This window comes from Saccoglossus kowalevskii, chromosome 1 (assembly GCF_978046115.1).
Source record: "Saccoglossus kowalevskii chromosome 1, keSacKowa6.1, whole genome shotgun sequence".
NCBI classification, from domain to species: domain Eukaryota; kingdom Metazoa; phylum Hemichordata; class Enteropneusta; family Harrimaniidae; genus Saccoglossus; species Saccoglossus kowalevskii.
The window spans coordinates 6,855,181-6,868,627 of NC_140641.1; the positions used below are offsets into that span (position 1 = coordinate 6,855,181).

General features: G+C 37.2%; 1 protein-coding gene across 1 annotated transcript; it reads left to right on the forward strand.

Moving 5' to 3' along the window:
• Positions 1-1,885: 1,885 nt before the first annotated feature.
• On the forward strand, positions 1,886-12,378 carry LOC100369200 (uncharacterized). Its single transcript, XM_002740184.4, has 3 exons — positions 1,886-2,250; positions 11,078-11,335; positions 11,617-12,378. The coding sequence occupies exons 1-3, from the start codon at positions 1,935-1,937 to the stop codon at positions 11,937-11,939; spliced, it is 897 nt and encodes a 298-aa protein (XP_002740230.1). The 5' UTR covers positions 1,886-1,934; the 3' UTR covers positions 11,940-12,378.
• Positions 12,379-13,447: the final 1,069 nt, after the last annotated feature.

Here is a 13,447-nt window from a genome sequence, read left to right on the forward strand (position 1 = left end):
TAGGCATCGGATGGGTTCACATACCGGCACTAAACACCGTGTAAGTCACAGCTGAACAGATACTGAAAATAGTGTCATCGCTGATAGAGCTGATATGATCGTGGACATTGTGATGAAGTTGTTCCAGAATATTTGATGCGTGTTCATAAACCATTATATATGTCATTATATATAGTGTTCTGTTGGTCCACTTGTGTCCACTTATGTGACGAGAATACTTCATTACATTACACTGGTCTCCGTCTTGATTAAATACACGTATTATCAATACAAATATTAACATATTTCATATAAAAACAATGACATATTGCAAAATATTACATTATTTGATAACAAGTACGTCACTGACACACACTGAAAGTCGCTGGATGATATGAACACGTGACATGAACACGTGATGCTTGACCAACCTCGTCCTTCATAAATTTTAATGTGGTGACTTTGAATTGTTTCCAACAAAAGATAAATAATACGACATTCCTCCGTGCCGCACCCGCCGCTGTCTAATGGTAACATAGGTGTAATATTGACAACATTCTTATGTTGGTTATACCTGTGTCCGATTATTTATTGCTTCGTTATTTGGAGTGGAACACTCAAAATTTGGAAAGTTGTATACAAATAATAAATGAATAGTTTGTACTAGATATTTCGAATGGGATATTTGGCTGAATGTGACGAGATATTCACAGCTATACCAGTATATATGTGTAGGATCATGAATTCTTGTTAACATGCGGAAAAAAAATAATTGTTTAAAAAATCCTCTGGTGGAATTTGGAATTTTGACCCTTGACCAGCCCCAAAATCACTCGTCCAAACTATTCTCGGCACGTTTATTTTGACGTCAGTATATCAGAGATAAAACATGCAACCTGACACCAGTGATTTGGACGGTAATCCGCTTTTGTATTTCATGTAAATTTCCCTTCTGAAAATCATAAAACTATTTTTTTTTTGGAGAGGAATGAATTGAATCATTCCGGTTTAATATAGTACATGAATAAACACCACATATGGTATTCTTTATTGTGTTGACAATGCAGTATAATACTTAATATCCAATATAAGACCGTGACCTGTACATGCACCGTGTCCATTGTAACGCCCTCACGAGTCATGTATCGGCATAGATGAACAAAAGGTTTATATTGGTATTCAAGGGTTATCATATGATAGCAATATCGCTTAATGTAAACATTCAACATGACAACAAGACATGTTTATCTTGTGTACCTTTTCATTAACGCGAGAATAATTGAATGTACGTATATATTTCAATATCATTAGCGAAGACAATAGCTGTTGCATACCTACATCGTGCCCGTCATGTATACGCAATCGTTCAATGACTTAGTTGAAGTATATTGAATTAACGACCATATAAATTAAATATAGGTGTAAAAATAATTTAAAATATTTACGTTTATTATCAATTTATGTGATAGCACTAACGTCGCATTGTTGTATTCTCAAAATTGGTCTTATTGTTAGCGTTCAGTGTGTTGTTGCACAGTCCCTCCACTGCAGTTGTTGTAATTAACACTGACCCTGTACACACATACCAACGTTGGTGGTAATGGTACGGGGTATTTTATTTCATACGGGTGCTGTTTTGTGTTTTTGTTATTTTTATCTTTTTTCGCTGGGCCAACGTCTTTTGTTTTACAGGATAATCAAATTGTCACAGTGTTGTTAGTAATATTTTGTGAATCTGGTGATAACTGGTTGATTACGTAAGCAAACTGACACCGTCATAACAAATAGGATTAATGAACCCTTCATAAATACTGGATGAATGACGTCATCACGTTGACAGCTACCCGATATTGACAGCTCCTCCCACTCGAGCACTTGCCGAGTGTCACGTCGTTCACTAGAGCCAATACAACAGTCCATGCCACATCGTTGACTATTCACTCTAACAGTAGATCATGCAGGACCATAAGCGGGACAATATTTTTCAGAAATTGTTCAAGAAGCAGCCGTCGAGTGGGAAGCACCAACGATCGGCTAGCCATGAATCTCATTTTCCACCGCAGCACAAACGAAACGGACACGTAGTGGGAGACAGCGGTATGGTGTTTTACAGCCAGCATTTAGGGACGCAACTTCAGAGCCGGGAACCCGATCTAGATAGGGTGTCGACAATTGTCAAACGTATGCTTAATCATAGCAAATCGTCGGGAAGGAAGCTACCGAAATATGCGATCACAGTCTCCAGCAAGTATGTTAAACTGCAAAGTGAAGGTGAGTCCTCAGATTTTCTTCCAGGTTTTAAAACAATCTGTTTTTCATTACGAATGAAACTTGAAACCCTATCCACTGGCAGAGCGCATGACGGGCTTTATTTTTGCGAATTCTACCGGACCAGGGTAAACAAGTGAACAAAATACCGATACTAAGATTTGGTTCCATGGTTGACGACTTTAACCTGGTATGTTAGTGAAACGCCGCTGTTAGTGGACAACTCGTATTGTTTTGTTCCAATTCCCGATGCCGACATTCCACGCCAAATGTATGTTTTTGTTCGCACGATTTTAGGGAGTCCTCTTTTGTCCCCTTGTACTTCAATCGAAACACTGCGAGTAATTGCCTGTAACATAGTAACGGGAATGCAACTTCAAAAGATCCAGGACATTAAACCACTATACATGTATAATTATCATGGTGTATTATCAGTATTATAATCTAATATTAGTCTATCCGATCTTTCACAATTATACAACCGTTAAAACGAAAGTTGAATAGTTGCGTAGATCAAGTGGGTCAGAAATAATCTTGACACGTGTATTTATATCGCATATAAACTGCAATACTTCCAATGACGATTTGCTGACACTAGAAATAAAAAAAGATATTACATTGCATGTAAATACTCGTTTGTATTTGTACAAGCATAAATGGTGTCCAAGAACAACTTGTATAGTGAAGTTGTTGTTAAACCCAGACAAAGATAAATTGTGCAGTGTGTAAGGAGAACAAGGATTTCTGTGTCCTGGCATACCCAGAACTGCCTGTGTCAACGAGACTCTTAACCTGTAACCCGTCCCTTATAGAACGTATTTGCTTGCAGGAAGCACACTCCGTGTCCCTCACCACCCATTGTCACGTTACAATTCGCGTCGGCTCGCCACTGTGGCCGATGCTTTCCCTGGAAACTTTGTTTCTGTATTATGCGTCATGTTTAACGATTATAATGACCATGACGAGGTTTTTACGACGGTTAAAATAAAACGAAAGGTGATTAACCACCTGTTGATCGAAGTGTATGCCGGGTAATTGACAATATCCTAGTATCCCAATTAAGATACCAGTAAATATATGATTATGATGGATGAGTGTCTACATTGAAGCTTCTTTGAACTCACGTCACACCAACAAATTGAAATACATGTTTAACATAAGTCACCTTGATACTATACGGTGTTTATCAAATCGATAATGAGAGGTTTCACTATTCCAATACACAGAAATATTCTCTGTATGTTATACGGAAGTTGAGCATGTACCAGTACGGTATGACAGTAGAATTTTCAACTCAAGCATATTAAACATTTTTACAGAAATTCTTGTACGTTAAAGACAACTTTTATCTGCCTTGTAATGTTGATACGCAAAACATTTGATAAAAAGTGGATGTGTTGTGTTCTTGGGAGGCCCTAGATTTAACATTCTTTTGTAAGTTTATAGAATGTGTTCTATTGTTTCTTTGACCACAACTATAGATTCTGGATGTCTTTGTCGTTACACAATAGACACACCACCGCCATGAGCGAAGAAAGACGAAACAGTATGTGTATTATACCATACAATTGTTTTTTCTGTTCTCAGTAATAATATTACGATATAATATTAATACTACTTAAGGCTCCGTCACATATACATACGAATTTATAAAAAGTGCATATAGAAAATATTAACAAAAAGTAAGTTTGTTAGCAGTGTTGTCTAACTGAATGTCGCATTTCTCAAATTGCTTCACGGGCAAGTTGTCGCAGATTGTACCACTTATTAATTGTAATTTGATAAATTTGGTTCGATAAATGAATTCTCGTGAAGATGATCTTATTTAGGACATGCTAGAAAAAAATGGCGTCCCGCCATCGCCAAAATTGTATACATTACACAGTAACAAGTATCATTGCCATGCCGCCTATCTATTTCAATAGCATAGAGCTTTTTTCAATCTTGCTATAGTTCGAATAGTAATAAAACTTTATGACATTCCCACTCTTTGTCACCTCCAGTATTATCACAGCACTGACACTGAGAATATCTACGATCACATTGCTTGTAACTCACTTGCAATAACTTTGATGACTGTCACGATAACTAAACATACACTTTGGCGTTAGTTATGGAGTAAATGCCATACAAATTACTACTCACGTGATAAGCAATGCGCTATTTTATATGTCCCCTATGTAGTGAAAAACTGAATCCATGAGTATCATTGGCTCTAACTCAATGTAGTGAAAAACTGAACTCATGAGTATCATTGGCTCTAACTCAATGTAGTGAAAAACTGAACCTATGAGTGTCATTGGCTCTAACTCAATGTAGTGAAAAACTGAACGCATGAGTCTCATTGGCTCTAACTCAATATAGTGAAAAACTGAACCTATGAGTGTCATTGGCTCTAACTCAATGTAGTGAAAAACTGAACTCATGAGTATCATTGGCTCTAACTCAATGTAGTGAAAAACTGAACCTATGAGTGTCATTGGCTCTAACTCAATGTTGTGAAAAACTGAACGCATGAGTCTCATTGGCTCTAACTCAATGTAGTGAAAAACTGAACCTATGAGTGTCATTGGCTCTAACTCAATGTAGTGAAAAACTGAACTCATGAGTATCATTGACTCTAACTCAATGTAGTGAAAAACTGAACCTATGAGTGTCATTGGCTCTAACTCAATGTTGTGAAAAACTGAACGCATGAGTCTCATTGGCTCTAACTCAATGTAGTGAAAAACTGAACCTATGAGTCTCATTGGCTCTAACTCAATGTTGTGAAAAACTGAACTCATGAGTCTCATTGGCTCTAACTCAATGTAGTGAAAAACTGAACCCTTGAGTCTCATTGGCTCTAACTCAATGTAGTGAAAACCTCAACCAAAGTGTGTCAGCAGATCGAATTTCGACAATACGTTCCCTGGGGATAATCACAATGAGCGACATGGTTGTCCTGGCTGCCAAAAAACGAGAGATTACATTTTATACTGATTTTATATAGACAGTTGTTTGGTAGAATTCGGGATTCTTATTAGTTTTTTCTTATGCTATTCAGGTGTCACTCCACGTACAGTGACACACATTGTCAAATTGTGCGACGCAGTCGGTGCTCACATCAGTGAATAGAATCGTTAAGCGATGTACAAAGAACGGACCGTGCCAGGTGATTTCGGAATTGAGAATCTCGATGACGCTAAATTGAATATATCAACGCGAACGATTCCCACAAGCGATGATTGTATATACTTTAGAATTTCTTCACCATGGCTAGGTTACACGTCAATACCTTGTTTCTATGGTAATCACGTAGATAATATTTTGTCAACATCGTACTCCTGCCGGGGTAACATAGTCCCCTACCTGTCGGGGTAACATAGTCCCCTACCTGTCGGGGTAATATATACCTTGCTTGTTGAATAACATAGATTCCTGTATATGGAACGATAACGCGTGTAAGCGTCCTCTAATAATAAAAAAAAACATGGTTGCCCTCAGGGTTTGACCGGTCCCCATACAAAGAAGTTCGCTAAATCTGCCCTAAACGTTTTGGATTTAGGTATTTCTATGATGTATTCCTGGGTGGAAAAAATGTATAATAATAAGGTTATTACGAGGATACTGCAAAGTATATACTCAGACAGTACGTGGTCGTATCTACCTCCGCTGCGCATACTACCGCTGTACTGTCTTCGTGCATACTTTGCAGTATCCTCGTAATACCCTCATATTAATAGTCATATGTTGCTTAGGTTGGTCAAGAATATTGTGACAATCACGACTCCCAACGATAGACATTGTATTGTCTGTTCTCAAATGAAGTAGGTGCGTTATTTGATCATACGAGATGTTTCGCGAAAAATAATCAATTCCAATGTGCCTATAATATATGGGCGGATATTGCAATTATTGCAACACGTGTTCATCGCTATTTTAATAAAGTTTGGAGTGTGGGAACATTCGCCATTTCACCAAATACCTGATTAAGTTTAGCTAGTCATGGTGAGGGCGCTCTTGTAGTAATAATATATAACTTGTCACTCTATGTATAACGTATTGGGTTGGGTTGGTGGAATAACAATGTCAGTTATTGTTGGGGTTTTTTGCATGAGAACGAGACAATGCGACACTTCATAAATGTCGTATGTGCTAATTTCCCCCACTCTAAGTAAAAACTTGGTTAGAAGCGTTTTAAAACTGGCTCTTTAAACCTTCACCACTGCATTATAAAATACAATCAGAAAATGCGAAAACAGAGTGTGCATTGACGAGTGAACGGATTCTTTCATAGTCGTGACAGTGGCATATGCCGGTAACAATAGACTTGGTATAAACACCTATACTGACTCTGCATGTAAACGGAGGCATGCCAATCAACAGTGTTTGGTCATTACCACAAATTTAGATGACGTCATCGTGATTGCAAACTGGAATATCAATTAATTATATAACAACGTGTCGATTAATTGACAAGGTCAAGCGAAGTCAGAGACCTTGATTTCTACACACAATAGTAAAACAGCGTCCCAATGATTCGGGAGTGGTCCATTTTCCCTATTATTACCAACTCGAGGGTCTTGATTGTCAATGGTATCACTAATTGGTGTGTACTCCAAGGCAACTTACATAGCGTACACAAACCTATACATGACGCACACAGGAATAAGAACACATATGATATACTGAGACATCTACAGCGAAACCACACTGAAATAATGAAATATACACTCTGTCATAAATGAAAATGTTCTTAAAATGACTCCTGGATCAATCACACACCATTTTGTTTGGGGTTTTCCTGTATTTTTAGTATTAGTTTGTTTTGTCTTCAGAATGTATTACTTCATTGTATTTTTCCATAAAACCTCACATACGGGGTACAATTGCATTATTGGTTCTATTGCCAATACTCACTGTAGTTAGCCTGGCATTTAGAAATCGATAAGACTCCACTAGAATCCTATTCATAAACAACAACCTATCATATACAATATTAAACCACGATTATGACGTCACATTATTGTATACATCTATTGTATAATTATTTGAAAGAATAAAGGCCAACTAGGTCCAGAACTCTCAGATGGGATTCTTGAACCACCCAGGAAGATTTCCAGAAATTGTTGTTGTTCTCTTTTGACGACATTTGATTTTGATCTGAAAATTAGATTGCAACTTTCTTCTTTATTTTAAAAGATGTTTTTTGTCAAGTGGCAAGTCCGGAACTTTAACTCTGTCTTATTTGACCTTCCAAACCATGGGGTGGGGGTCGCTCTACTGAACGAGAGTAAGTACGGAGGTGAGTTAGAAGGGACTGTAACAAGTGTACCGTGATTACACGGGCATATATCATCACTACATTGTTCGTCTACACAAAAAAGTTACGTAACACATTTATGCAGTCAGTCTGTCAATAAGTAAATTTAAACAACAGCCGATACTTAAATGGATGCCTGTATCGTCCATTTCGGTAAAAACATTAAGCAGGAATAAATCTTGAATATATTGAAACTTGTAGCTTAAAATGCACCACTACGTTCTGTATTTATCACATCAGTTAAGTTATTGAAAAATATGCGAATAATCTAGTAATATCGCGGCTTAAGAACCACCTCCATTCGGTGCCTCCCCCTTTTCTGGCATCAGAACCACCGAGGCCACAGTCTAAGCCATAATTTCTTCGGTGTTGATGATTCTCAATTACATATATTTTATAAAATGCCAACATGCCACCCCTTGGTTTATAATTGTATTTTGAAACCTACTAGTATACTTCTGTGTTCATTGTGCGTGACCATGTGACATAACTGTCATAACTGAGATTAGGTTTACTTGTCCGGTACGTACCGGTCTTGGGAATACTCTAATATGTTTTGTTTGTAATTGAAAGTTTTAATTAACGTCATTACCGTCTTATGTACGAATAAGGGTTCTTCAGTAAAGGTGTAACGACTAGGCTGATGGTGTTTACTGCACCCAGTGACAACTTCGGAAGGTTCAGCATATTTAATCAGACATTAAACTATTTTAAATTCCAAGAGCATTCTTTGTTTAATTGTTTGCGTATTCTCTGGAACATAACCAATCACAATCCACTGTCTAGTGTGGTGTATCATGCAATAAATATGATGTAATGTCTATATAAAGACGCTAGGATTATTGAACATTATCATTCCATATGGGTACAACCGAACTCTGTCTATTCAGCAAAGTTATTTACGCTGTGAAAAACAGCGTACAGAATATTGGTCTAGTTTTCATTTTGTTTAGAAAAAATCATTATAATGACCGGGCCTCCATATTTGAAACTGATTTCGGTGTTGACAGTATAGCGTACGTTCTGGATGAGTTGGTAAAGTGCATTAAGCACCTGGCGTCGCTGCCTACATAGCTATGACAGGAATGCTTATATGCATCTCACTTGTGCTACTCAGGTATGTACTCTGAGATTTGGAGGAAGCTTACAATGATGTTCAAGCTCTATGTGTCGTATTTCCAGTGAGTGGTCTCATTCGAAGTTACTTGCAGTGGGATGCCTTAGTTGTTTATTGACATAATAACAAAGAATTCACATTTATAATTTGTGGTCGACATCTACTGGGATATTAGAAAAACAAACTTTCCCAGGTAGTGGTCTGTTACTTTGACGATGCAGCCCGTTAACAATGGGAACGCTGGGATCAGAGAGAGACTCTCACATCCTTACTGGTACAGAGTGTCTAGTACACTTACACCACATAGCAGGAGTAGATATATTAAGAAGGTTGCGTTTAAGGGACATGATGACAGAACACATCATGATTAAGTACAAAATAAAACAAGTTATAATGTTGGTTGAAAGCACGAGTACAATTAAGCCTTTACTAAAAATGTGTTTAAAATATGCAATTAGCTGTCCAATCATATTATTAAGTTAAAAGTGCCTCGATTTAGGGTATTTCATCTAACAATTACTCTAGCATTGTCCCATGACGTTTGCATAAAGCTGCATAGCCACCGACTTGCTCCAATGGTGGTGAATATACGTGCTAAGTCACATATTCTACAGTCCGAGTCTGATTGACGACAGTTTCTATTGACTTCAATACTTATGAATCAGTTCATTACACTGTAGTGGGCATCACGCGGGTACTGACCCACAGCCTTATCTCTCGTTAGATAACATTCTAAAATACAAAAACAGATGATATATCAACACTCAATCACCTGTCACAGACAATACGAAGATTCGTTACCGCTTTTATGACAGTCCAGTTCACCCCAGCTCCTTCGCATTTCAACCGCGCTCCATTTCGTGTTGGGAATTTGTGTCATGTCACATTCCAACGCAATGTGACATCACATTCCAATCAGTGTCACATTATTGAACGTTAAAACATACCATAAAACTTTATTACATGTGTATCACAGGGAATATTCACAGTAACCACATCTAAGCAATATACGGGATGGGTAAACTATTTATAAGAATCATAAATACACGTGTACATTACACGTCCATTCGACACGTGAAACCATACAGCGAGCCTTGCGATACAGGCTTATTCATTTCGAACCATAAATTGAAGGCCATTAAACATCCATTCTCAGTTATTCTAAAAGCATTTACTGAAAAATGCCGTGCAATGGCTGTGCAGTTTAGTTGACTGTAGACAATGGCACAAAGAGTGGATTCTTTGTGATTCCATCCGAACTCATTTATCGGAACAGGCCAACTTATTGGAGCGTGCGATGCTTACACATGGTGGCACATGGTACGGTGTTCATTGTACCCATGGCGTGACTGATTCTAAGAGACGCCGAGCTTGTCCCCCGCGGTGTTTACATGCGACCTTTAAACCAACATACGACAAGGGTTAAATCAACGGTGCACAAGTAACCTGCGGTTTAGCAGTTCGAGAGATTTCAGATCGAGCCCAATACCATACACCGTCGCCGCTACTACAAAACACAGTCAACCAACGACTGTGTACATAGGTCTCGACCGTATTTTACCATCGCCACAACTTTATATAGCATTGAGTCATCCTATTACATATGTACCGCGGTATTTATAGTTACAATCTTGCTCATTAATATTAGTATTGACAAAAATATGCAAATAAGGTAAACAAGTCCCTTCTAAATTGAGTTTTCCAGACATTCGATACACAACGTAAATTGCGAGGCTAAATTTTGACACTTCATGTATGTTATTTTAATTCATGGTTTAGCATATTTGAATAATACCACCCCCAGAATAATTTTGTTGTACAAAACAATATTATCAAGTGTCTCGAAATAATTATGCAAATTAGTCACGTGTCATACCGCATCACCAGTGAAAATAACTTCCATACCTCTCAAACTGTCATATATCTGTATAACTCTATAAGTTTCATCAGCAAGTCCTATGTGGTAAAGACAATGCACAAATGCACTATACAGACAAAAACAAACAATACGTTATGTGTAACTACTAAAAAGAAACAAAAATGATATTACAGAAATGTTCTTAATTACTTAGTTTTCTATATTGCATTTTTAAATATTTGACCTTATATTAATAATTCACAGCCTTGGATGAAATGAATCCCATTCTCGACTACTTTTTCATTGCCTTATTTTACAAAGCCTTTTCTACTATGCGTGGTGTTCTTCTTCTATCTAATACGATTTCCAAATTACGTCACTTATTATTTTTACTATAACATTCCCAGAAACAGATTAAATTCTACAAATGCGATTTATTTAGTATGGTACAACTGTATTATTGTTTTATTCTAAGATTGACTATATACGTGTTTTGACGCAATATAATGTTTAAATATGATTATTAACCTATTTCCGTTTCTTGTCATAGATACGAGTGAGAGACCTGCTGTTATACCCATACACTGCGTGCAGTATTGTGCATCGGATGTAGTCAACCCAAAAGTGTTTGTGTTTATAGCCAACACCCATCAGGCTTTTCAGGTGAATGTATTCTGTTGTAGCAAGAAAGCCAAGGCGGAGGCTCTAACCATCGCATTCGCCAAGTCGTTCAAACAGTCTTACGGTGAATGGGAGGACAAACTGAAAGATCAAGTAGACAAACAGGGACAACTGCGAGCAAGAACAGGTACGTGGCATGTTAGTTCACACACATTATGGTCACAATGTTCGCACATAGACATTAGTATTTTAGTGTAGATAATAAATTATATATGTACTATTCTGCTGATGTCTTAAGGTAGCGACAGGGTTAAACGTGTCAACAATTGTCTTGCGAATCTCACAAAATTACAGAGCACGCTACTATAAGAACCATGCATCATGGTGAGGCAATCTAATTGTTATTGTGGAAATAACTTTCTGTCATGTGTGTGTATACTGAAACAACATTTTCTGCTTTATTTACAGATCAAATGAGGCCGATGACACCAAGGGGATCAATGACATCGTCATCGGGGTCGTCAACGCCACCATCGCCGCATTCACCAATGACACCGCGTTCCACGGGCAGCGATGATGACATTAAACCTACCAAACCCAAAGGAATTGCCTTATTCGACATGTACGCTATGCACCACGAGTACAGACGACGGGAGTCAGTGTTCAAACAGCCTAGTCATCTTAAAATTGGAAACGATTATCAGACTTTGTCACGAAGTAGCGAAGTCAAGAAATATCTACAGTATGGAGATTCTGATCCAGACGAAGAGTGGTCTCAATATTCTTATTGACAATTCCAAATACATCATGGACTCACTAACTCCGCATTGCCGATTGTTGTATACAATGAACTAAGCTTAAGCAAGCGAGATCACCATGCCAACGAATATCGACAGTTAGTTACAGGGGCAATTAAGTTATTGAGTATAGGTGAACGTTATTTGTTACTTATATTGTCCTGGGCGGCTATCAGAAATCAGACATGGCGTTTGGTGCTTAAATTAGTTTTTGGCATTTGTATTTAAAGGTATTATTTAATGTATGTTTAGAATCACGTGACAACAGAATTACGTGTATTTCTAATTATTTATGTCGTTGTGAGATTTCGTTCGTACTATTACCATAATGACGTCATGACTATAATTCAACGAACCGAGAATATTTTTTCAAATGTATATATTCCTAAATTTGTAAATATAACCACGATATTAATAATCCATATTATATTATATTTGATTTGTATTAAAATGTTTATTTTCAGATGATATCAATTTTAACTACAGCGTGGTGTTGATATTCCCTCAGTAATTGCTAAGCTATGATTGACATATTAACGCACGTACAAAGAATGCAGTTAGCATGCCTCGCATATCTCGATGATTGTAATAAAACTAATAGACCTTTCCCTATTCACGATAAAACGACCTTACCTATATGTCACATGACTTTGTTTAATTGAAAAGTAGCTGCTTGTTTTGTGTTTATTTTGTCAGTGTACTTTTTCTTCGAACTTTTGTATTTCCAACATTAGTTCAGACATTAACCGTACCAAGGATAATGTTAGGATCATTTATACTACCCCCTAGTTTATCGTTTAGTAGTTACTACCCCCTAGTTTATCGTTTAGTAGTTACTACCCATTAGTTTTTCGTTTAGTAGTTACTACCCACTAGTTTATCGTTTAGTAGTTACTACCCCTTAGTTTTTCGTTTAGTAGTTACTACCCACTAGTTTATCGTTTAGTAGTTACTACCCCTTAGTTTTTCGTTTAGTAGTTTTAGTATTTATGCTTATTGGTATATTTACATTAAAGTTATATTTCATGTATCCTGCAACATTTATTCTCACTTGACATCGAACAGACACTCAAATCACGTGACACTTGAAGTTCGGTGAATTGTGTTGTCTTTGTTTCGTTTTACGTTTTAGTCATGTCTCTCGTTACCATAAAGTATTTACCTATTGTTATTTTTTTATGAAATGATGTTGAATTCTTCAATAAAACATTGACAGAACTCGTAATAAAAATCGACGTGAATAGATCGACACAATGTATAGGTATGATATGTATGGTCGGGAGTTGTTTGCTCGTGATTTTGCCGTCATTTGCATGACTGCTTTGCTCTGCCACGCCATCTACAGCGCGTTTTTGAGTTGACAAATATGTTCATAAGTAGCGTGAATTGTAAGCTGTCAAAGCATGAGAAGGCATCTTTTGATTTGACCTGTTTTACGCAACTATAACGAATTAATGTTCACCCTGTATTGTAACTCCTCCACTGAAAATTCTCTGACCCAC